The 25,567-nt window shown below is 36.4% G+C and overlaps 3 protein-coding genes across 5 annotated transcripts; 2 read left to right on the top strand and 1 right to left on the bottom strand.

Annotated features, from left to right (window-relative positions):
- The first annotated feature begins 3,201 nt into the window (after positions 1-3,201).
- Positions 3,202-6,659, top strand: LOC132172481 (uncharacterized). The gene is made up of 4 exons (XM_059583994.1): positions 3,202-3,740; positions 4,318-5,097; positions 6,012-6,059; positions 6,143-6,659. Exons 1-4 carry the CDS (start codon positions 3,558-3,560, stop codon positions 6,461-6,463), a joined length of 1,332 nt encoding a protein of 443 aa, XP_059439977.1. The 5' UTR covers positions 3,202-3,557; the 3' UTR covers positions 6,464-6,659.
- A 3,885-nt stretch (positions 6,660-10,544) lies between these two features.
- LOC132170774 (uncharacterized) lies at positions 10,545-12,918 on the bottom strand. Its single transcript, XM_059581877.1, has 2 exons — positions 12,737-12,918; positions 10,545-12,051 (listed from the first exon to the last, which is right to left on the bottom strand). Exon 2 carries the CDS (start codon positions 11,962-11,964, stop codon positions 10,807-10,809), a length of 1,158 nt encoding a protein of 385 aa, XP_059437860.1. The 5' UTR covers positions 11,965-12,051; positions 12,737-12,918; the 3' UTR covers positions 10,545-10,806.
- A 2,163-nt stretch (positions 12,919-15,081) lies between these two features.
- Positions 15,082-25,009, top strand: LOC132170703 (DNA mismatch repair protein MLH3). 3 transcript variants are annotated; one of them, XM_059581782.1, is made up of 26 exons: positions 15,089-15,377; positions 15,506-15,557; positions 15,646-15,693; positions 16,535-16,689; positions 16,802-16,859; positions 17,415-17,472; positions 17,571-17,663; positions 17,745-17,907; positions 18,008-18,023; positions 18,138-18,358; positions 18,765-18,834; positions 18,925-19,008; positions 19,248-20,300; positions 20,514-20,720; positions 20,804-20,897; positions 20,985-21,097; positions 21,472-21,533; positions 21,619-21,816; positions 22,341-22,385; positions 22,461-22,514; positions 22,616-22,722; positions 23,050-23,098; positions 23,728-23,787; positions 23,911-23,983; positions 24,356-24,441; positions 24,593-25,009. In XM_059581782.1, exons 1-26 carry the CDS (start codon positions 15,252-15,254, stop codon positions 24,764-24,766), a joined length of 3,519 nt encoding a protein of 1,172 aa, XP_059437765.1. In that variant the 5' UTR covers positions 15,089-15,251; the 3' UTR covers positions 24,767-25,009. The 3 variants fall into 3 exon arrangements, with proteins under 3 accessions (XP_059437767.1, XP_059437765.1, XP_059437766.1); XM_059581783.1 differs by having other exon boundaries at positions 15,091-15,377; positions 19,248-19,859; XM_059581784.1 differs by lacking the exons at positions 22,341-22,385; positions 22,461-22,514; positions 22,616-22,722; ... (3 more) ...; positions 24,356-24,441; positions 24,593-25,009 and having other exon boundaries at positions 15,082-15,377; positions 19,248-20,720; positions 21,624-21,713.
- The last annotated feature ends 558 nt before the right edge of the window (positions 25,010-25,567 follow it).

Here is a 25,567-nt window from a genome sequence, read left to right as displayed (position 1 = left end):
TTTCCCTTTTTGTTACTCCCAGTCCCCACAGAAACAGAGTCACCTTCTAGTGACGGTAATTCGACCACATCGTCATCAATGTCGAATGCATCTTCAAGAACTTCTTCAATATTCATCTACACACATAAATTACATAATCATTAGTTAAACTATTAAAGTATATGACTAATGACTATATGCTATATAACTATAAATTGAATATTTAAGAATAAATTAAAAGCTATATAGCTAAGTGAAATAAAATAATCCAACCCAAATCTTGCAATAAGCAACTATGGTTAATCTAAATATCTTTTTTATTTTCCTCCTCTCTCTCTCTTTATGAAGTTCCATTCTACTTTTAATCCCCCAATTTTATTTTCAGTTTTAAGTTTTTAAAATCTTTATTTTTAATTAAAAAAAATCATTGCTTTGGCCATATTTGCCATAAATTGTTCAACAATGCAAATTCAATCAATGATTTAGCAAAATTATGTACACTAATATATAGTAAAAAAATGTAATTAAGCTATTAAGGTATAAACCCTAAACCGTATAATATCACATAATTGCTTGAAAGACAAATATATATCAAAAATTCAAACAATCCAAGATTCAAAATCAGAGTCTACAATATATATAAAAAATTCAAACAATCAAAATCATAAATTCATAATCTAGACTTACAAAACAAAAAAAAAAAAAAATCAGAGTTAGAGACTAGAGAGAGTAAGAGACTGAGAGACATACCACGAGAGACAGAGAGCTGCGTCTGAGTCGGTCTGACGGCGACGGTGACTCGGTGAGGACGGCGAGTCGGCGACGGTGAGGTCCGTTCTTGGCTCTTGCTAACGCCTAAGGCACCTAAGTTCCTAACGGCGAGGAGCGGAGGAGGGAGAGTGGAGGCTGTGGAGCTGTGGACTGTGGAGACCCGAGAGAGAGAGGGAGAATCGGGAGAGTCAAGAGTGGCCGAGTGGGAGACGGTGACGGAGGGAGAGGGAGAGACCGAGTGAGACTGTGAGAGGGAGTCAGGGAGAGGGTTAGCCGGTTAGGTTACGTTACAGAGACTGAGAGAGTCGAGTCTGTCGAGAGAGAGACTGATTTTTAATTTTTTAGAGTCTTAGACTTTTAGTTTTAGTTCAAAAATCAAAAGAGTAAAGTAAACTGACCACTGAAGTTTGACGTGAGGAGTCTGTGACTGTGAGGCAGTGAGGCGACTGGCGAGACCCATTTCGTGCGTGCAGCGTGCGTGAGCGGTGAGGCGAGAAAGTGAGAAACCGGGTCGCCGGGTCCAGAAAAAAGGGGAAAAAAAAACCGGGTCTGGCGGGTCGACCCGCCAGACCCGTCAGACCCGCACAGTAATCGTGTCTGGCGGGTCGACCCGCCAGACACGAAATTTTCGGGTCTTAATCGGGTAGACCCGATTACGACTCGAACCCGATTAGTCCAAACCCAATACTTGTTTTTTCGTGTCGTGTTCGTGTCGGATTCGCGGGTCGTGTCAAAATTGCCGGCCCTAACAGCATGCATGCACATTTTCTATACATTTTCAAAGCCGAAGTTGATCTTCGGTAATCATTTTTTTGAAACATGTTAGGACAACATAATTGTACACTTGGGTGAAAATCAGGACCCAATAATTGACATTTAATGCTACCTACAATTTTGAAATTCACATAAAATGAGGTTTTCAAAATGAAAATTGTAATTCATGGTCAACATGCAAATTTTTGCATTCCAGGAATTTGAACCAAAAATTTTTACAAAAATCGAAAAAACCTAATTTCAAAACAAATCCAAAAAAAGTGTCATCCAAACAAGGCCAAATTTTACACATCTCAAATTTTATTTTCAAAAATTAGTTTCTAAATGATGTGTTACTATCCTATAAGTTGATGATATATTTTTTAAAATAATAAATTTCATGAGATAATAGCGCATCATTTAAGAACTAATTTTTTTTAAAAAAAATTAAAATTAAAATGTGTTTCTCAAAGCCTGAACCTTAATAAAGAAAGTAAGTGGAATGCATAGGTTGGCAGCATGTCGTTTTCCAGTTTCCAGTAGGTTGTTCATAGCCACATATTTTTACTTTTTAAAAGTGAAACAACAGCCTATGTCCCCACATCATATTTTTTCTCTGATAAATCTTTGTCCTATCCAAATTAATGAAGAGTGGGGATATTAATCTGTTTTTTCTCCATCAATTGCTTAGTAGACCGCCTCGTCTGGCCTGTTTTGAAGGTGGCCTGCGCTGTGCCCTACTGACTGACTTTCACACGCCCAAGAAAAGAATCATGATATTTAATATTTAATAAATAAATAAATATCCACATTCATGAATCGTGATATTTGTTTTATGGGCCAACATCAATAGCCCAGTTTGACTTTTATAGGCCTCAGAACCCACATGTGGGCCGTGATAAATGAAGCCCGATTCACAATAATAGAAGAAGCTTTAAATATACGGATAAGAACGCAGGTGGCGGACGCGCATCATTGCCAACAGGCAACAACCACCGATCAACTCCTCCAAGGCAATTTTGATCTCTTCACTCCACCTAATTGCTTTTTCATTGTTTTCTATGTTTTCAGATTTTTTAGAATAAACGAATTAACATTTTTCATCCAAATTATTCAGATTTTTTTTTAATATTTATTAGATCCTTAGTTTTTAATGGAGAAATTGTGAAATTCATGTGGTATGTCTCTGCAATAAAATAATTCCTCGTTTAAATTTCAGCTATTTTTCAACAGAATTCTAATGAAATTACATTTTTACCTCCAAAAAAAATGGTTTGGGGTTCTAGCCTGTTCTATGGTTGGTTGACCAAACCACCTCAAACTATTTTTTCTTTTTCTTTTGTTATTATTTCTAATTTTTTTCACAAAAAAAAAAAAAAATAAAAAATTAATAATTTCATAAAGATTCAGTCAAGAAAATGATCAAAAATTGTACAGATAGATATTTTGTTATAAAGGTAAATCACAGGTATTTATAAATCATTTTGAAACTACAGTGATTTATTTGTTATTTGATTATTTCTCACCTATTAAAATGACAATTTTTTTTTTTTTTTTTGAGGTTAAAATGACAAAATAATTGTTAAATATCAATAACTTCAAAAGAAAAGAAAAGGTGAGAAGAACAAAAGAGAAAGAAAAAGAGAAGCAAACGAAAAAGACTCATCAGGTAGGAGGGGGTAGCCAAAGAGGAAGGTGTCAAGGGGGAGGAAAGAAAAAGAGAAAAAAGTGGAGATAGAGGGTGTTTCTTTGTGTTGAAGGCCACAAACCAAAAATAACACCAACAACACCAACAAATAGTAGCTTAAGTAACATAAGAAAAGTCTTCTTCTCCTTCTGATTCATCATCATCATTATCATCAGCTGCAAGTAACACAAAAGACCCAACTTTTTTTTATTTTTTATTTTAATTTGTTGGGTCTTCTTCCAAATCTCATATCTACCCATTTTCTTTCTCATCATCCAAAGGAAAAGGGTTGTTTCATCGAAGGAAAAAGATTACTCTTTTGTAATCAGATCAGACGGTTAAGGGAAGGAGAGAGAGAGAGAGAGAGATGTCGTGTTCGTCGTCATCAGGGTCGGAGGAAGACGAGGAGGGAATGGAGTCGTACAGGAAAGGAGGGTACCACGCCGTTAGAGTTGGGGATCAGTTCGCCGGTGGCCGCTACATCGCTCAGAGGAAGCTGGGTTGGGGTCAGTTTTCTACCGTCTGGCTCGCCTACGACACGCGCACCTCTGTACTTTCCTTTTCCCTTTCTTTCTGATTCAATTTTTTATATATTTTTTCTATTGGGTTTGGATTGTTTCCATGTTTTCTGGATTGATCTTGCTTGAAATCTATCTTGTTTTGTATTCTTCACACGTATCTATGACTGTGAAATCTTATATCGGGTTATTAAAATTTTTGGAATTTATTGATTTTTAGATATCATATTTGTCTCTTTTTGTATGGACTGGAATTTTGCCAGAGAAATGCTCATTCCTTCCCTATTTATCACGGACAATAAAGATTGCAATCACCTGTTGGTATTATAATATATAGGCATGACATGACGTGAACTGGGTGTTTAAGTTTAACGCAGATTTGAGGATTTGAGTGGTTAAAACGATCCAATCTAGTTGTTTGATCTGAATACCCAACTTTTTGTTGTTCACTTCTTGTCCGGTGGTATATCAGATAGGTTCCTCACACGCATACAAAAGTAGTTTGTTGTCTCGTGATGCAAAATTTATGTGAAAGCTTCTTTTTTTGTATAAGCTGAATTCTGTCTGTCTATTTTATTTTCATTCACATTTTTCTTTTTCTTTTGTCAGCAATATGTGGCTCTCAAGATCCAGAAAAGTGCAGCACAATTTGCTGAAGCAGCCCTTCATGAGATTGAAGTCCTTTCAGCTATTGCCAATGGTGATCCCTCAAATTCTAAATGTGTTGTGCGACTCATCGACCACTTTAAGCATACGGGCCCAAATGGGCAGCATCTATGCATGGTCCTGGAATTTCTTGGTGATAGCTTACTCCGGCTGATCAGGTATAACCGATACAAAGGCCTTGGATTGAATAAAATTAGGGAGATCTGCAAGTGCATTTTGATGGGTCTGGATTACTTGCATAGAGAACTTGGTATAATCCACTGTGACCTGAAACCTGAAAATATTCTTCTCTTTTCCACCATTGATCCTACGAAAGACCCAGTTAGGTCTGGGCTCATGCCAATTCTTGAAAGGCCTGAAGGGAACCCAAATGGTGGAGTTGTCATGAGTATCATCGAAAAAAAGTTGAAAAGGAGAGCAAGAAGAGCAGTATTGAAGATATCTGAAAGAAGAGCTTCCATGGGAGGAGCTGCAAAATGTGAGAGAACCCTGGATGGGATTGATATGAGATGCAAGGTTGTGGATTTTGGAAATGCATGTTGGGCCGATAAGCAGTTTGCAGAAGAAATCCAAACTAGGCAGTATAGAGCTCCTGAAGTAGTACTACAAGCTGGCTATTCCTTCTCTATTGACATGTGGTCGTTTGCTTGCACTGCCTTTGAACTTGCTACTGGGGACATGTTGTTTACTCCCAATAGTGGGCAAGGCTTTAGCGAGGATGAGGTAGGATGGTTTTGCCTGTCGTCTAGTTTGTTTGATCCGTTATAATCTGCTAAACCATGGAAATTAGGACCAGATAGTTCGACTGGATTCATGATTTATCTTTGAAGTTATAAATGGAAATAGCAAATAAAGGAACAATAAGATGAAGGATATTGGAAAATATAATGCAATACTTCTATTATATTACACATATATTATCTATAATATCCAGCTAATATTAGATTTAGTTAGGCATCTTGTCCTTTGTTCAAGTGATGAGCTTAGAGCATAATAATTTTCAGATGCTCCCTGGCTCCTTGAAGTGGAAATGGCAGCCAGAGGGCATTCATGGCGGATCGGAAGATAAATATCTAAGAAAATATAAAATCTCTATACGTAGAATATATATATATATGTTGAAGTGGACTTAGGTTCCTTTCCAGTCATGGCATATTTGGTGGGTGTATGGAAGATAAGTAAACATTAACAAAAAAAAAAAAAAAACTTGTTTGATAATTGAAATGCATGTTTGTACTGGACTTTGGGCTTTTGTCTATGTAGGGCATATATTTCAAGAATGAGCGAAATTAGATTATATAATAAGTGATATGCATTTTTGTACTGAAGTATAGTTTGCTGTCCAGCGACAGTATATAAGTCAAGAATGAATTTCCATTGCATTATCGAATGGTAACCTTTATTTTTGTTTTGTTGATACCCACCTAATAACTACCTTGGAATGATCTAAAAAGGCAAGCTATTGAATCACCTTCCCCTTATCAAATGTTATTGATTGATTGCCTAAATGCTAAACTTGATGTTAGTTATTATTAAGTAGAACATTCTGTAAATTAGCCATGATGATGTTAAAATATTGTCTCTGTGAATCTTTTCATATACCAATTTAATGGAACTTTTGATTTGATTGGTTTCAGGATCACCTTGCTCTAATGATGGAACTCCTTGGAAAGATGCCTCGAAAGGTAAGCACATTATTAACCCTCTACCCGTACATAATTATCCAATAACTTTGATTTTGATTTCTCTCTTGTGCTTGGGTGGGCAGGTAGCCATTGGAGGAGCAAAGTCCAAAGATTTCTTCGACAGGCACGGGGATCTAAAGAGGATTCGGAGGCTGAAATTCTGGCCGCTCGATCGATTGCTGGTTGAAAAATACAAATTTTCGGAGAATGATGCTCGTGAATTTGCCGAGTTTCTTTGTCCCATTTTTGATTTTTCACCAGAGAAGCGACCAACTGCTCAGCAGTGTCTGCAACACCCATGGCTCAATCTCAGGAATTCAACTCAGGATGAGATGAAGAATGAAGCTAATCTGGGAAATCTGAATGTTGGGATGGGCAACCTTAAGATTAAGGTGGGTAAGTGATGAAGGGGCTAAAAGTGTTGGTACAGCCGCACTGTTTTGGAGCCCCTCCCTCCACCCGTATGGCTATTGATTGTGATCTACTTTTTGTTTTGTTACACTTCTAATAATTTTTTTATTGACTCTATAACATGTAAAATAGTAATGATTCTTGCGAGAGAGATTTTACTGCGTTTATAGATAATATATTCTGGTGGCTTGTGCCATGCCTGACCGCAACAGTAGATATCTGTGCTGATCACCAGTTTGAACTGATATAACATTCGTGAGTGAATTTTTTTGCCTTGCACCATAAGCTAGGATATGACCTGTCAGAGACTTCAACGAAATAATTTATATTCCGGCACTCACAGAAAATGCCTCTACCTGGATACCTATCCTTAAAGATAAGTATAAAGAAGATAAGGGTAACTTATAGCTTTATTAGAAACAACTCCATACTTCTCTGCTGCTGCTTATCCATCATCAACTCCTCTGCTTCTTACCTGCCCCATGCACATACCACACGTCTTTCATGCCCATAACGCCCTTGCATTCTAACCAACCAGGAAGAAAAGAAAATCTAATAATCTACTAGTTTTCCTACCTCGTAGATTCCTTCCTGATTGTGAGTCAATATGTGTTGGCCTGCTAAATATAGTGAAATCGTAACACCTAAACTGAAATGAAGTTTAGACGCGGAACAGGACACAAATCAACTAGCGGTCTAGACAGCAACAATGAGAAAGTCTTTATGTAGTTCACCTGTCGGAGCAGGTCTTGAACGGCACATCTCTTGCTTAGGCAGGTGAGCTTTATAGAGACTCTTGGACAATTTTTTTGTCTCGGATTGTTAACAATCTAGACAATAACTGTGAGAGAGTCTTTATGTGGTTCACTTGCTCGAACAGGTCTCGAACAGTCCGTCCTCCTGCTCAGGCAAGTGAGCCTATATAGATTCTTTCATATTTATTGTCTAAATTGCTAACAATTTAAAAGTCAAATCTGATAATAACTTTTGTTTCAAAGTCCATTAGTAGGTGAGAGAAAAAATGAATTCAAATTCAGATTTCTTACAATTAGTTGCCATTCAAGTAGTTCTAAAGAAATGACATTGGACACTGTTCTCCGTGGAAACAAGTGAACCCAGCACCTACTTTCTCTGTAGGACTAATCAAATTGTGTGGAATTCAAACAATCAAATTTATGTAGGGCATCGTTGTTAAATTAACTCCGAACGAGAAACTAACTGCAACTAATAAAGCAGAGGAAAGAAACGTTACAGTGACAATGGAAGATGATGGCACGTGATGAGGGGATGAAAGAGTTGGCACTGGGTAAAGAGGACCCCGTGAGGCAACATGCATGACTCTTTTTCTTTTTCTTTTTTCACTAATCAAATAAGGAAAAAGATACCCAACTTGCATGACTTCACTTTCAGGAAGATGTGGTCCTTTTTGAATGCTGATCGTACCATATCTTACTCTTATTTAATCACAAGTGAGAAGGGGTCCATGATATAAATAATCAATTGACGGATAACCAATTTCTGGAATTTTCCTTTTCTTCTACATAATCAAAACTCAACCAACTAATAATCAAACCCAACTTCCCCACCCAATATATATATACATACAAGGCCCAGAGTAGTGACGTCATAACGTTTCTTAACAAAGTGAACAAAACAAAAGGCCTAAAACTTTCCTGAGTAATAACTTTATTACAAAATAAAAATAAAAATTTAAGATTATAAAATTATATAGGTTAATTCTAATTTAAGTCATTTAATTAAACAAGTCTCAACTATAATTCACTAATTTCGTGTTAGGTTGTATCAGGTTTACGAATCGTGTAAAAAATTATATGTCACGTGTCATATTCTGGTTGTGTCGAGTTATAGATATAAGACTATATAAACCACTCAATTCTAGCTCATTAATTTTGTGTTAAGTTCGTATCAAATTCTCAAGTCGTGTCAAAATTTAGCATTTCTCTCGCGCCATATGATAGCATGAGTATGCTGATGCAACGAGCTTAAATTTGACCATAATGGATAAGTCATCCATTAAATTAGATTCTCCCAATTTATGTGAAACCGAAAGAATATGACATCTCCACCACAACTGCGCCACACACTCTCAGATAACTTAACGGGCAAAAAACAAATAATACCCAAGACAAGAAAGAATAGAGCTGTCCATCGAAGTGCATCGCTTTCACCTCGTACAAGGGATCAAAAACAGCAGCAAGTTAACACCTTATAATTTGTATTAACAACAACTCGTCTCATCGTTGTTTGTTTAACGTAAAGAATACTAGACAAGCTCTTCCAGCTAAGAGCCAGTAATTAAAAGCCAACCCAACGTCTCTTGCGGCCAATTTATTCAATTATTATAGCAAAGATATTTCCTTCTCATACCATGGTCGTATTTCCAGCTAATGGGGTGATGCAAACGGATCTGGATCTTCGGTTATTTGTTGTTCGGATTTCCATAAATATAAAAAGCGCCAAACATAAAGTTTTCTCTAAATTGGATTTCGACATAATTTATTAAACTGATATGTGTTCGAATCGAGAGGCTCTCCTCCCATTCAGCATCCACCAATTTCCTCCCATTTTAAACTAGATGAATGCCATGTTTTTAAAATGCAATCTAATGCCATGCCAATCATTATAAAATCAAGCTCACTTTACCGTTGTCACAAGCGGCCGTAGGTTGTTTTAAAATGTGGTTTCTAGTATTGTTTGACCAAAACTACTGTCAATGTTGATTTGTGTTTTTTGCATAGAGACCGCTTAACTGCCAACGAAGAAGCAAAAGACACCAACATAGTAGGCAGTATTTGGAGATGTGAAATAAGGCGAAGACTTTACCCATGGCTCGGATCTCCGGTGATAGCTCTGTTGAGTTGCAGGGACGAAACCATCCTTTGGGTTGAAATTTTAAAATGGCCCCCAAAATTGTAAAAAGTTCTTTAATTTTTTTTTGAGATGGACCCCTTAAAATTAATTTTTTATCCTCTATGGCGTTCACCTAGTTTAAATTAGAGGAAATGGGTGGATGTTGAATGCGATTCTCAAATAAATTTTATTATAAATCATATACCCCGTTAAAAATGCATGTGATACTCGAGCATTTTAAACATATGTCAAGTTAATAGATTTGGAGGAAAACTTTGCTTGTAGATTACACATTTTTCTTTCTTTTTTGGTTCATACACATAAAAAGGTTCTCTGAGCCATAAATGCCCTCTTCTATCTCTTGCTGGAAACATTCATTTTTCATTCAATCTCTAGTCTTAGGAGTAACGTTAAATCAACGAAGAAGTGTACCAGGCTGACAACCGAGGCAGGGGTTTTATAGCCTCCTTAGATGAAAAATCTTGGTGCATCCATAACAAGTGCAATGGGCGAGCATTCAAAGGGTCTGAGCTTTCTGTTAACAAGCTTAAGATTAGAGACTTAGAGTCCATATTCAGCCAATAATAGATCCTTGTATTTTTGTCTCCGTTGTTACCTTCTATATATCATTTCTGACAAAGATTTCACGACACATGAAATTAACTTCAAAAAAGTAGAGACATGTCAACTTATTTTTCTAAAGTAAAACAAAAAATTTATCAAAAGAACAAGAGACGAAAGTCAGGAACACAGGGGAAAGGTACACAGAGTCCTAAAACTACAATCAAAAGTGTAAAAGTGGGAGGCAATGCTAAAAAAGAATTACAATAAAGGCTTCCTAAAATTACAATCAAAAGTGTAAAAGTGGAAGGCAATGCTAAAAAGAATTAGAATAAAGGCTTTCAAGCGTATTCCTCCAGTCATAAGGTGCTAAGAAATAGAGACTTGAACAAATCCTAGTTGAGATCAACACAGTTAACAGTTCATCAAAATTGTATATTATTAAAGGTGTTTCCATTTCTAATATTACTGTATTTATTATGGCAGCACAAATACCATCATATGTTATACAAATTTCTCCATTGCAATAATTTCATGTATAGCTTTTAGTATATAGAAGGAAGAAAAAAGTTCAAGTTGCCAAAAACTACACAGTAGCATTATATTGTTCATTTATAATAAGATCTAAGAGCAGGATGGATATGCAACATGTCAACAAATTCCATCCAATTTATTGCGTCACTCGTATCTTAACTTCAAGCTTTGCTACTCTGTAAATCACGGATGCAAGCAATTAAATATCTAAATTTACATTCAGTCAGTTCAAGTTCATTACAAAGCCAGAAAAAATGAGCAAAAAGATAAATCAAATGAAGCCGTTTCTATAAAAAGAGCACCATGAATCCTACCTCAGCTATCAACTTCTATCACAGTAGCCACCTGTAACCACATTACAATTTAAACATCATGACTGCAGAACTTTATTTTGTTTGACACATGCTGGCGCTTTGAACCCCTGGCATTTCCACACTGGTGTAGCCCCAATTGGGATCACACCATCAGCTGAAGGCTCCATAGAAAATAAGGGCATACCACCAGCAGTAGGGCTTCCCATTTTGTTCTCCGCCAAGGGGGAGCTTCTTACATTCATCTCTTCCTTAGGGTTTGCCCGATCCCTAAAGGTACAAATGCTTAAGGGCAACCTTTTTAGCTTCACCCTTCCCCTCTTTTTACCAGTGGTACACACATCTTCCGAAGTTTTATCCCTTGGCTGACTTGATTCTGCTTCCTCATTACCCATCTCTAGTTGGCTAGCTCTATCAGACTTGCAGGCCTTGTCATCTGCTTTAAGTGTGTATGACTCTCGGATGGCGCTGTCAGAGTTGATCTTGCCTGCTACAGCATGACCATTGGACGTCGATGGGGGGTGTATTTCCAATAAGATACCTCCATTGCAAACCCTGCTTTTCTCAGAACTTGCTGAGGTTTTAAGCTTCTTGTGTTTATGACCCTTCCAGTCAGAACTTGAAGAATTCTTTGAGATTCTTGGGGAGCTGTTTATAGCTCGATGCAACTTCCGGGCCAACTCTTCATCTGTCCTATTATTCTCAATTGGTTGGTATTTTTTATACAAGAGCTGAACTGGGAGATGCTTCTTCAGCTTATTCTTTTTCAGGGATCTTTCCTTACAGGCTGCCTCTTCAGAAAACGAGGCAACCAAATCTAAAGCACTCTTGGCAGCAGCCATTGCTTTTGACGCTTTTGCAGCCTTCTCTTCAGCTGCAGCTCTTGCATCCTCTGCAGCCTTAGCTGCAGAAATAGCTGCTGATTTTGAGGCCTCTACTATCTCCTCTGGTGTAAGGTTAGGATTACTCGAATGAGAACTCAATAGATTGTTCAGACGGATCTCAAAGTCACTTAAAGCAGCAGAAGACGGAGCACAAGCAGGAGAAGAGGCAGAAGCAGAAGTGAAAGCAGATGCAGAAGGAGAAGTAACTAGAGAGAGACGTGAAGCACCATCAGCTTCCGAGCTTTGCTTCTTCAATCCAGCAAGCAGTCGCTTTCGAGGAGGCAAAAGGACATCGGCATCCAAGTGATTGACATCACATATGTTAGCCTCCATTATTCCTATTATTTATTTATTTGCTTCACACCCAACAGCTGAATAATTCTCCACATGGATAAACCGTCTGCTCCATTTAGATTGAGGCTAAAACAAACATTAAAAGTTACACCTTCAGTATCAATCCAATACCAAATCTATTATGAAACTAGTACTGATCTTGAAAATTTTGAAAAAACATAAATTTCTGCACACTTTATCAAACATTAAATACCACACAATTTTGAGACTGAATCGACATACAAAGATGCCTTTTTTTCTGGTTGTAAAGAACATCAACGAATAAAAAACGAAATTCAAATTCACAACCTCGTATTCTAGATATCTTGGCTTCCAAAAGGATCAGAACAAGAACAAACTCAACCTAATCTCACACAAGTATTTTAGCTGAATGCAGTTTTCCTTGGAAATGAAAACCGATAAAGCCTCAATTTTCTCGACAAGCAAACAGAGCATCATCCAATTCACCAAAGATCGAAAGCACAGCAGAATTCAGACGTGCAAACATGCTCGGATTCAGTTACACACCAATTAACATGCAAAGCATCGAATTCCCAATTTCTCATTGAGATTACGATCGAACACAAAGAATCAGATCACAAACAACACCAATCTAGCACGCAACGAGCTCGATTTCACATAATTATTTAAATCAGCAACAGTTCATGCGCCATTACATTAAATTTCAAAACTAAAAAAAAAAAAAAAAATGGAACAAAAACAAAAACAGTGTTATGCTCGGACCATGAGGAAGAAAAGGTCGCGTAATTACCTGCCGATCTTGTTTACTGTCTCAGACGAGACAGAGACAAATAGAGACTTTGAATTAGGGTTTTCGGAGAGGGAGAGAGATGAGGAAGAAAATACAGGACATGAAAGAAAACCGAAGATCTGCTTATATATGATGTCAGAAAGAATCTGGATGGGGCTCTGGTTCTAGAACCCCACGTCCCAAATCCCCATTTAACCACCATTTTTTCACTTCTTTGCTATTCTAAGTATCCTCGTTTTTCTGTCCAAACTACGTATTTTGCCACCCTCCTTTTACCATTTTAACCTTCTCTTGTTCCACTCAAAATGGGCTCACTGTTTCTGTCTACGTACATGAATTGAAGCACAGTAGTAAAACCTTTTGCATTCGCCTCAATTAATTTAATTTTATTTTTTCATTTTAGTTAAAAAAAAAAATTATATATATATATATATATATATATATATATAATTTATTTATTTATTTTATTTGAACATTTGGTGAGGATTATAACAGTTCATTAATTTTTGAGCTAAAGTAATTAGTCGGATACGGTTACATTTTCACCAAATTATTTTGGCTAACCGAGTGTAAATAATATATAATACATCGAACCAAGGTTTGAGAAGAAATTCATATAATTTAAGCTATTAATTTGATGTTTATTTTTAGAGCATGCATACATGCTTAATAAGGTATAAAATGCATGCGAGAATCCAATATCGTAATAACAATATATGTCAGTTTAATAGATTGTAGTTAAGAAAATTTATTTTACTTCAATTTATAAGAAAATTTTGTCCCAATGCATTTATGTTTATCAAATCCGATAATGGCCCAACCTTTTGAGAATTGATGAATATGTGACATTAATTAGTTGAATAATGAGTGATGCTCAATTTAAACTCCATTTGTTTCAATGTTAAACAGTGAAAGAGAGGTAGATTTGAAATCTTTGGCAGAGAGAAAGAGAGAGAGTTTATTATAAGGAGAAGATGGATTTTGTGTGATGCTTCGATTTAACAAAACCAAAGAGAGAGAGAGAAAGAGACAGACATAAATGCGAAGGGGGCATTTTGGGTACAAAAAGGTCAACAATGCATGATCACTGTTCCGTCAGTAAAAATGGCTTTAACTGATGGAATGGTCGAATTGCAAAAATTAAAACTTTAAAAGTTGAATTGAAAATAATCTCAAACTCTAAAAGGTAAAATATAATTTTTTCTTTTTTTAATCAACAAAAACATTTGTCCTAATCAACAAAACAAAGACAAAATTATTTATGTTTTTTTTCCAACGTACAGTGCCCCTCACTTCTCACGACCTTTATCGTACGATTGTGGCTAATCTCGGCCTCAAGTTTATGGCCTCAACCAATTTGTTCACGGCTCTTTAACAAGTGAAATCTTTAACACTAATAGGTGATTTCCAAAGATACTTATTATTGCTAAATCTCACATTAATTCTTTAAGTGGGATTAAAATTTATAAATAATATTAATAAAACTATAAATTAATTAATTTACTTTAAAATAATTGCACTGATTTGACTTTCGCTTTCTCTGAATCGTTAGATCGGGATTTGGGGATGACAAAGTAAAGGTTCTCAATGGTGAAGATGGGGTCAATGGAGTGAAATCAAGCTTAAAAAGGATGTAAAGGAAGAGGTCAGCGAAGGCGCTGGAGTTTGTGGACAATGGTGGAGCTCACGAGGTCATCAATCATCATAGGCTCATAGCTGATCACAAAGATCTTTGTCCATTTGTTGATGAACAATAATGACAACAATGTCAATTAATTATTTATTTTCAACACGATATAAACAACTAAAAATATTTATATAGCCCCATATTCATGGTTTTTCAGCCTAAATAATTTATTTATTTTTCTAATTAAAAAAAGAAAAGAAAAAACCAAGGTATTATCGTAATTGAACGAAAAATATAATGCCCCTTGCGAGTAAATGGTTATTCGTAAAAGTCAGTTAATAGATAGTGACCGACCTTCGTTACCCGCGGGGACTTTAAGGGGCCGTTTGCTCCAACCAATAAAAACCACAGCCGTCAAAAGGATCAGAAAGGAAAAAGCCCATTTTAAGTCAGGTAGTTGCATACTAGATTACACGTGTCCTCCAATGACATCACACTTGTGACTCAACCAAGCCTCAACCCCGTGATCTTATCATAGCCCATCCATCGACACTACTCCTCGACCGCCTTTTTCTTCTTCGGCTTCCATTTCAAAACCCACTGCATCGAACCTCTGCTAATGGTCTGCTTAAACGTCGACGTTCCATTCAGAACCCTAATCCCTACCGGCTGCGGTAATCGTGTCATCAGTTAAGCAAACCAATTCGATTCGTTTTTACACCAACCATGTTCCCATTAAATATATATGTATGAATGTATGTATGTATCTATATATGTATGTATTCGTGAATATATAAACCACAGATTGCGAAAGTACGTAAATGTAGGTTAAATTCGTCGAAATTTTGCAATGATCGAAGCTATTTGGTAAATTCAGCTTGATTCTCAATGAGGAGCATGAATCCCTTGCCGGAGGCAGTTCGTAGTTCGGTGCGTTCTGGGATTATCCTTTTTGACCTGACGAGGGTTGTGGAGGAGCTGGTTTTTAACAGTCTTGACGCGGGTGCGACAAAGGTGAACAAGTCTAATGCCGCCTAAATCATTCTATGCTTTAGGAGAGTGCACTTAATTTTATATCTAAATTGTTTGTATAGTAAGGCAATATTGAAATTCTGAGAATCAACTATTGCTTGTTGTGTCAGGTATCGGTTTACGTGGGTGTTGGCACGTGTTTTGTAAAAGTGGTGGATGATGGTCAGTACTGAATTGTCCTTTTCTGGGTTTAATCTTGTATAGCACGCTCAACTTTGAATAAATTTTGATCCGTTTAATCTACTTGCAGGATCTGGTGTTACTCGGGATGGATTGGTTTTGTTGGGGGAGAGATATGGTAACCAAGTTATCGGCTATTATCTTTTTGCATTTTGCTGGGATTCTTTCTGGTTGATGATTGTAATAGTTTTCGAGTGCCTATGGGATAGTGATTCCAGAGTTAAGCATTTGTTTTTTTTTTTTTTATAACGTAGAAGAACTTTACTCAGATTAATTGCACGTCGCAAACGCATATTGTACAAGAGTTAAGCATTTGTTTGTTTTTGTCATTCTTGATACCTTAAATTATACATTTTTGTTTTCTTTCTTGGGGAGAGGAGCTCACATGTTCTTGATACTTAATAATTACAGGAGGTGTAAATGGCATGCATGGTTAGTTCTGACAAAGTCAATATTAGCTAACTACTAATCAGGCTATTAGGCTAACTCAATTGTTTTCACAGTTTCTCTGGATCATTATTTGCAGTTGCCCTCTTATCAGCATTAATAAGATTTTCATTTAAATCATATGTTGATTTCTTTGGTTGTAAACATATCTTATAAAAAAGAATAGTAGTGCTCATTAACTAGTGGACTTTATACAACAAGAGGATGACGGAGGTTGAAAACTGTCTAGGAAATTCTAACTAGTAGCTTGATGGTTTTTGGTAGTGGGGATGGAAGTGGAGTATAACCAGAGTTAGCTCAAACAAGGGAGTATCAAAGGTGGATCTCGTGGAATAAATTGAGATGCACCAGAAATCACATGTATATTATATGAATTTGAATTAGCTATCTTTCATCCACAAAAAAAAAAAAAAAACAAAACAAAACAAAACAAAACAAAAAAACAAAAAAAGTATTTGGATTAGCTAGTTAGTATTTTAACAATGTTTGTGTCTATGTAAATGTTTGAGCAGCAACATCGAAGTTCCACCAGTTGGCTGATATGGATGCTGCCGGTGGAAGCTTTGGCTTTCGAGGAGAAGCATTGGCTTCCATTTCAGATGTCTCGTTGTTGGAAATTACAACAAAAGCTTATGGGAGGCCGAATGGATATCGCAAAGTCATTAAGGCACGAGCAGTTCATTACTATTTCAATTTTGCTATTCCAGGAGCAAGTTGCTTATTGTTCCTGCTATTCATGCAAGCTTGGCTCTGATTGACTTTTGCACTGTTCTGTTCAGGGATGCAAGTGTTTGTATCTTGGAATTGATAATGATAGGAAGGACGTAGGCACCACAGGTAATATATTATTTTGTCAACATTATCATTAGCATGTTAGGATATTTCCCTTGTTTGAAGATCTGCTCATACCATTTTTATGCTTTAATTTCTCTCTCTCTCTCTCTCTCTCTCTCTCTCTCCATTTTATGACAACTCTCAATAGGCAGTGGGGTTGATTGGCTAGTTTACTTTTCAGTAAAATGCTTGTGCTGACCTATCCGTGTAGCTTATTGTGTGTTATTCTTCACAAGAATTACCTTGATCATGAGGTGCTGAATTTGTACTGTTAATCTGTCAAATTGGTAAATATGGAGAAACTTGTAATTGCTTATGGGTTACTCTGGCAATTTGTAACAATTTTTTTGTTTTTTAATATGACAATTAATTTTGGCATGTATATAACATTTGCTCTTAACAGTTTCTTTTTCCCTCTGCTAGTAACATTTTGCTCCAAATAATTTCACATGAACATGTGATTTGAAATTAGTTTTTAAGAAGATAAATTTTCTGTTCTATATCTTTGTTAGTTACGATATACAATAAAGCTTCAATTAATTGCTTGACTCTTTGCAGTTAATGTCCGCGATTTATTTTACAACCAACCAGTTAGAAGGAAATATATGCAATCCAGGTTTCTTCTTCTTCTTCTTTGTTTGGTCAATTTCTATGTTGGACATTTTTTTTTTTTTTCTTAACTTCTCAAAAAAAATTGCATTACTGAATTGGTAGCCCCAAGAAGGTGTTGCACTCGGTCAAGAAAGGTGTACTTAGGATTGCCCTTGTCCACTCACAAGTTTATTTCAAAGTTATCGATATTGAAAGGTGTATTCCTGTCAAATTTGCAAATTGGAGCTGGTTTGTTTGTCATGCTTGTTTACTTATACTTTTATTCTACACACGTAGTGGGGACGAGCTTCTTTGCACTCAGCCTTCTTCTCCTTTGTTGCTATTGAAAAGTGGCTTTGGGTTAGAAGTCTCTGACTCTCTTCACAAATTAAACATTAGTGACGGTGTTTTAAAGCTTTCTGGCTACATATCTGATCCTGTTGATGGTTTCGAAATTAAGGTAGAAGATTTTTGTTAATGATTTAAGTAATTAACTGTATGCTTTATTTTTTTTATTTTACGATCCCTATGTCTAATAACATAACACCTCTTTTTTGCAGGCCTTTCAATATGTCTGTATCCATGACTATGTATTCCTGTCAACAAAGTACTGAGTCTTTAGGATGGGTTTAATGGGGTTGGAGATGATTAGATAATCTAAGAATTTGGTTGTGACCTTCACACTAGCAGATATTAACTCGCGGTTTGTTTGCAAAGGTCCAATTCATAAATTGCTGAATCAATTGGCTACTAGCTTTGAGTGTTTGGATCCATGGAAAGTCAACAATGGCTCCCAAAACCGAAAGAGAAGCAGGTCTCAAGCATATCCAGCTTATATTTTGAATCTAAGTTGCCCTCGATCTCTTTATGATTTAACCTTTGAACCTTCAAAGACATATGTTGAGTTCAAGGTAATGTGCTTTCTTGTCTAATCGCTACTTCTGATTCATGGTAATTGCTAATTGAATTGTATGAGTTTGTCTGGATCTCTTTATTTTGAATTTGACTTCATCAAGTGGCTTAATGTTTGTAAAGCATGTTATGGTTCTGGAGGACTTCTTTGTTATGGATCCAGGCTTGTTGAAATGTCCATATAACTTGGGGTTATTCAACTTTAGGTAGTAATTGAAAATAGCATTATGCGACCCTCCTTGGAATATACTCCTTGGTCACAGTGCTCAGGAATATTATTGGTCTCTCCTTTTAAGGAAAAGCTCCTTGAACATGTGAATGGTTAGTGAATCCGTTGCTTTTCTTGGCACCATTGTTATTAATTTTTTTTTTTTTTTTTCTTTTCTCCTTGTTTGCTTTTGCCAGGATTGGGCTCCTATACTTACATTCACTGAGAAAGCCATTCAACAATTATGGAAGGAGAATATTACTTTCGGTATACACTTACAATGCATCTTGCTGATTATTAACACTATTTTGATTCAGTGACTTCCAAAACTTGTATTAACCTTAGAGATGTTTTCAGGGGACTCTATTAATCATGTAACTGATATAATAAGGAAAGATCGAATCTGGAAGGAAGCTGATGACTCCTTAACAGCAGAAGAAGGTAAAAAATAAATTTTTAAAATTTTAAACAGCTTCGTTTTTCATTAAGTGAATTAAACTTGATCTATGTCTTAGAAGTTGTTCTTAATCAAGCTATTTGAGTTAAAAAGCAATTTTACTTTAGCAGAAGGTTATCATCTCATATATGCTATCTGAGTAGCACGCTTTATGGACTACACTGAATACTTTTGGTTTGATTTCTCTTAGCTCATAGCTAATTATCACCTTTTTTGTTGCTAGATTTTCTCGATGCAGATTTGTCAGAAACATCTGAAATTGTGAAAAAGAAGCGCAGGATAAAAAATCATAAAGCTTCTCTTGACATTTTCTCTTCCCCATCAGATATGCTAACCAAAGAGGTTGACCATTTATCTCACGCAGGAAAGGATAGAATTCCTTTTGTAAACTTGCACAAAAATTCTGCTGAAGTTAAAGAGCAACAGATTCAGGTGGGATTTGTTTGTCAAACTGATTATGCTTTCCAATCATGGGATGGTCTTGAGGCCAAATGCGTACCCACAGCAACCTGTAAGTTTGACAACCAGCTGTTGGCATCTGATAACAACTTTTTATCTATGGAAGATCATTTTTTGGAGAACAGAGCCAATGATAATGTGGACAACTGTTTAACTTCAGCATGGGGAATTGAGTCCCTTAAAGATGATCCAGATGTGATCAATGAATCAGCAGGGGTGGCATTATCTTGTGATTTGATCGGCAGGGGTATTAAAAAACCTTTGCTGCAGGGTTGCTCCTCTAGAAGAAGCCTGCCACTTGAGAGGGCTTTGTTTGTAAATGATGAAGGATTTGAATTTCAAAGGGATTGCTTCAGGAACGACTGGCAGCAGGCAGGTGCTCATGATAGGGCTAATTTTTTTGAAGTTGATAGTAGTAACCAGAGTTTTGATTTCCTCACAAGGACCTTTTGGCAAGGCAAGGCATCATGTCCTCAAGCCTTTACGAGAGAAATTACAAAATGTGAAGTGCTTGCAGATTTTGATTTTCCATCAAGAGATTTTGTAAAGTCAATCCCATCTTATGCAGAACAGTTCATTGGAGAAGATTTTATTGAATCTGATTCAATCACAGAAATAGGAAACTTCGGCTCCAGTCATCAAACATCAAATTCTGATTGGTGTTCCCCGACCTCGGATCCCTTATTTCAATCCACACATTGGGATGTTGAACATTTCAAGGATGAAAATGCATATGGAGGGAGTTCCCACTCTGGTGAAAGCGCTAGTTGTAGGCATTTTGTGGATTATGGAAAGATGGACTGTAAATCTCATTATGGTATCATGCCAAAGGGTTCTAGCCATGACAATTGCTCCTCAAGTTGTAGATATAATATATTAGATTTTAATGATTGTGCTGATTCTAGTAGAGAGTTCTGCAAACTCCTTCAAAGACACAATAGAGATTATAAATTTTCTCCTGAACATCCAGATATATTACCTAATGAGATAGGCAGGTTGTATGTGGACTCATGTGTTAATGATTTCACAGGTATTAACAGATATAAAAGACAAAGGGATTTGATGAGGAAACAAGAATGTGAACCAGATCATGTTTCTAAAGAAAGATCAAGAAGAAGCCGTTCAGCTCCACCGTTTTACAGAGGCAAAAGGAAGTTCTTTTCTTGGAATCATCCTTCAATTATGAAAGCAGGAAAACCCAAAGCCAAAACCTTTCATAATACTCTTACTTATTCAGGTTCTTTCGTGATTGAGTTGCCCTTAAAGACTTGGCAAAGTGATGCAAAAACTAACTGAAATAAGCCTTTTAATTTTTTGCAGAAGTTAATGGGTTAAAGTGTGCCAAACAACCTTCTGATGATTGCCATTTATATCATATGCCAAGTACTGTGGAGCATTTGTTGTCAGACACTAGGTACTACACTCTTTTTTAATATCTTTATTATAGCAGTTTTAATGCACCTATTGCTCAATTTCTCACTTACCTTGGTCTTGGTTTCAGATCAGATATGGACAAGACGATAGGCATTTCAGCAAACCTGAAGGCGATTGAAGAAGGTGAAAAGTTTGAACAGTCCCATTATTTCAACTGTCAAGATACTGCTCCAGTTAAAGGTAACACCAATATTTAAGCATAAATGTACTTCCTGTTGGTGTATGGTGCCAGTATAGTTATAATGTTAATTCAAGGATGAATTTCTCAGGCTTGGATATGATATTTATAAACATGGGAGCTTGTGCAATCGTTTTCTTCATATGTACATAACAATTTTGAGGAGCTGGAACATTAACTTCATCAATAGTGCTAGAAACATTTATTAATTGGCCAATAAGCAATAAATTTTGTATCAGCTTTTGTTATTGAAAAACTTTTACCACTCTTGTTTTATTTTGGCTTGTTCTCATTGCTACCTGCATATCTTCTATGTCCTAATATATTAACATAGCATTTGACCCTATATAATCTCATCTTACGGTCTTCATCTCAGGGGAAACTCTAGATTCCATGAATTCTTGGTCCAAATGGCGGAATTGCTCATCCCAGCTAACAGTTGAGTAATCTTGCAAATTTGGAAGATTTTGTTAATACAGATGAGCTTTTCATGACTATTCAAGATTTTATCCTTTTTATACAGGACAGAAATAAATCATATGATGTTCGCGATGACAGTAGTATACTTGACATCTCTTCGGGATTCTTGCATCTTGCTGGTGATTTATTAGTTCCTGAATCTATCAACACGAGCTGCTTGGTTGATGCCAAAGTTCTTCAACAGGTGGATAAGAAATTCATTCCAGTTGTGGGTGATGGGACACTTGCTGTTATTGACCAGGTTTATTTATTATTATTTGTTTTGGATCTTTTTTTTTTCCCTTCTTGATCATGCTATATCTGCCTTTCCATATCTCAGTGATATGTTTCTTACTAAATAAGAGCATATATAGTGTAGCAATTAATATTCGTATGCATTTGATTTGATGTTTACATTTTATTGAATTGCATGGTCGTCTTTGGAGGGGAATAAGGACACTAATAATGATAGTGCTTTCTTAGATGATTTTATATTTGAGGAAGTTCTATTGGAATTTAGTCAGACATGCTTCTTTTCTTCAAAGTAGATGTCTGTATGTAAACATACTTGTAAATACGCCTACCGAGAAAAGCATAAGTTGAATGAGATGCTGATGTATATAAGCATGCATTCACAACTTGTCCACACATTGAGAAGCATGCACACTCTCAAAAGGGCGTGCGCATGCATACACTTACACACACAAAGGGAGGGAGGGAGGAGAGAGAGGGCCTCTGCATGGATTTGGATGGAGTAATGACTTCAGCAGTGGTCCTTTTCTACAGCATGCTGCAGATGAAAGGATCCGACTGGAAGAACTGCGTAAAAAGGTAAAATTATTATGTTGTTTGAACTTGTGGACATGATTTATCTACCTTAGCTTATAAGACTATTTGACTATTTAGGTGTTATCTGGAGAAGCAAAGACAATTAATTATCTGGACAGTGAACAGGAGTTGGTATGTCTGAATTTGATGCTATGCTAGCTTCCTCTGTGGGCCTATGGAATATTTGGGTCTATCTGAAATTCATAAGTTTAACTTAAACATGGTAATAACAGATGCTGCCAGAGATTGCCTATCAGTTGCTGCAAAATTATGCTGAAGAGATAAAAGATTGGGGTTGGATCTGCAACATTCATGGTGAAGATTCAAGGTCTTTCAAGAGGTATTCTCTGTCTATCAAAACCTCATACTTGTTTATAATCTAAATAGAAAAACACAACACTGGTGTTGGCATCTCATTCTCCAGCGTTATGAAATTTCAACAAAATGAATAAAACTTTAATGCTTGGAGATGAACTGAGAAGGCATCGTTGGCTGAGCCAGTATTTAATGTGCTTGTGCTTGAGTTTTTTAATGAGGCCAGATAGGAGTTTCACCATTTCATAGTTCAGTGTGTTCTATAGTTTCCTTCTCCTGAGAAACTTTTTTTTTTCACCTTTTCTTTTCCTTACCTGATTTGTATGGTTCATGACATTAATCACTTTCGCAGGAATTTGAATCTTCTCCACAAGCGGCCAACGGTTATCACACTTGTTGCGGTGAAGAACCGTCTCCTTTCTTATTTGCTTCTTATATTCAATTTTTCTATGAGCTCAAAGCATGTTAGAAGAAGATATTTACCCCTCTCAACTATATATTAAAGCCAAAGTCATTGGTTGATATAAGGACTGTAAATGAGACAAGCTGCTCGAGCTTGCTTGACTGCTGGCTCTGCTTGGCTCCATTTTGTAATTGACCCCGAGCTCAACTGCAGCCACGCATTTTTCAGAAGCTTGCAAGCCTATATGTTATAATATTTGGATTTATTATTGTATAAAAATATAAACATGTTTGGATAAGCAACATGTTTTTAACAAGTATATACATTTGAATGCTGCTTTCCCTAAGCTTGAATTAGGCTTGTCAGAGGAAATAGCCTAAGCTTGAGCTTGATTACCTTATTGTTAGCAATGACTAAGCTTTTTAAGCAAAGCTCGATTCAACCTCAAGCTAAGCTCAAGCCCTGTATAAACTTGACTGAAATTGAACAAAGATTCAACTTGTTCTGGTTACAGCCATAGTTGAAATCTATTGCAAATGTACATTTGCTTTTTAAAGTTGCAATAATTGCTGCCCCCTCTTGTATTTATTTTTATTGATATAATTTGTTTCAATAAAACACATGCAGGTACCCAACATTTTAGGTGTCAATTTGTCTGATGTAGATCTTTTAGAATTTCTTCAGCAGGTATTATCTAGCATTCCACCTTTTACAGTAACGTTTCCATTTCTTTTGCTTATTCTCTATTCTTTGCCTACTTTAAACAATATTCAATGTCTTTCTAACTCCAGTATATTGTGCAATCTGTAGCTTGCTGATACTGATGGATCATCGACAATACCACCATCAGTTCTTCGAGTCCTTAATATGAAAGCATGCAGAGGTACATGCTTGTTCTCACTAGAAACATGCAAGCCGTGAAAATGGTTTATTAAAGAATTAAGTATTCTAGCTTTTTCATGTGGGAGAAGATTTTTATGCTTTCAACATCATGTGGGAGGATTGTTATTACCTTCATAAAATACTCCCATATGGATTTGTGTTACTAAAGGGAAGTGAGTCTCTCTAATTTTAGATGTACATCTGAGACTCTTTTTCCTTCCTACTTTACCTCCTTGCAAATTTCTGCCTATTAGCCAGTTTCCAGCCCTTCTCTTTTTGTGAGAAAGAAGAATCTGGTGTAGCAATTCTATGAAGATGAATTTTCTTCTTATTTCAACAAATTTCCTTACTTTTGTTGTACTTTGTAATTAAGGTGCAATTATGTTTGGGGACTCTTTGTTACCTTCAGAATGCTCCCTCATTGTTGAAGAGCTAAAGCAGACCTCACTTTGTTTCCAAGTGAGTTAATAATCTTTAGAAACATTTTTACGAAGGTGATTATGCGAATTAAATTTCATGTGTGTGTGTGTGTGTGTGAGAGAGAGAGTGAGAGTGAGAGAGAGAATTACTCAGCTGTCGTCTTGAATAACTCTGAAATTTTGTTATGCAGTGTGCTCATGGACGACCAACAACTATCCCCCTTGTCAACTTGGAGGCCCTGCACAAGCAGATAGCTAAGCTCGGACTTTTGGATGACAATTCTAACAAGTTGTGGCGTGGTTTACGCCGGCATGAACTCAGTTTTCAACGTGCGACAGAGAGGTTAAGTTCTGCAAGAGGTTAGAGTCGAGAAGACACCAAAGGTGTCCCCGGATTATTGTGGCAGCCCTACATGCATGTAATTGGCGCGTTCATTGTAACCCATTCTTTGTCATCAGGCGTATAGCTCACTTTATACGCATTTTAGTATAATCGGGACCCAGATATCATGTATAGAGGTATTAGGGTAGGCTGATAGCTCATTGATGATCAAGTATATTCATGTGTGCATAATAAATCACAATTTTTTCTTCACATATTATTCTTTTCTTCATTTTGTACCTTCATCTTCTATAATGGGATGGTGGATATAATCACGAATATATATAATACACTTTTATTCTACTTTGTTGATGTGGCAATATTAATTAACTTTTTTTTTTTTTTTTAACAATGATTGATCGAATGGTTGATTGACAATGTCACGTCAACAAAATGAGATAGAAGTATAGCATTTCTCTAACAGTGTGTTGTCATTCAAATGTTTGCCCGAGAAGGCAAGAAATTGTTCAACCAAAATTTTGGGCTCCAAACACGAGGCTATCGGAAAAGTTCTGAATTTGAGGGTGAGATTCGTTTTCGGGTGTTTACAGTGTTTTTTTCCAAATTTCTGACAATCTCAAAAGTTTCTTTTATTTTTATTTTTTTACTTTTTGCCAGAATTGGGCCAATTGGCTGGCAACTAATTGAGAGAGAGCGCCCTAATGTGGTCCACCTATTCGAGAAAGTGGACTCCACACCTGGGTAGAGCACTCTCTCATTTGCTCTAGTCAAAAAATTACAGCTAATCCTGATGCAATGTGAGAGAGCAGGTAAGCCCGCATCT

This window comes from Corylus avellana, chromosome ca2 (assembly GCF_901000735.1).
Source record: "Corylus avellana chromosome ca2, CavTom2PMs-1.0".
Taxonomy (NCBI): Eukaryota; Viridiplantae; Streptophyta; class Magnoliopsida; order Fagales; family Betulaceae; genus Corylus; species Corylus avellana.
Note: the sequence above shows the minus strand (reverse complement) of the source record. Positions and strands in the feature narration are given on the sequence as shown.

Coding starts and splice junctions, on each gene's coding strand:
- LOC132172481 (XM_059583994.1), top strand. CDS start 3,558: ATGTCGTGTTCGTCGTCATCAGGGTCGGAGGAAGACGAGGAGGGAATG. Junction 3,741..4,317: donor CCTACGACACGCGCACCTCT/GTACTTTCCTTT, acceptor TTCTTTTGTCAG/CAATATGTGGCTCTCAAGAT. Junction 5,098..6,011: donor AAGGCTTTAGCGAGGATGAG/GTAGGATGGTTT, acceptor GATTGGTTTCAG/GATCACCTTGCTCTAATGAT.
- LOC132170703 (XM_059581782.1), top strand. CDS start 15,252: ATGAGGAGCATGAATCCCTTGCCGGAGGCAGTTCGTAGTTCGGTGCGT. Junction 16,860..17,414: donor GAAGGACGTAGGCACCACAG/GTAATATATTAT, acceptor GACTCTTTGCAG/TTAATGTCCGCGATTTATTT. Junction 22,723..23,049: donor GATTCAAGGTCTTTCAAGAG/GTATTCTCTGTC, acceptor TCACTTTCGCAG/GAATTTGAATCTTCTCCACA.
- LOC132170774 (XM_059581877.1), bottom strand. CDS start 11,964: ATGGAGGCTAACATATGTGATGTCAATCACTTGGATGCCGATGTCCTT.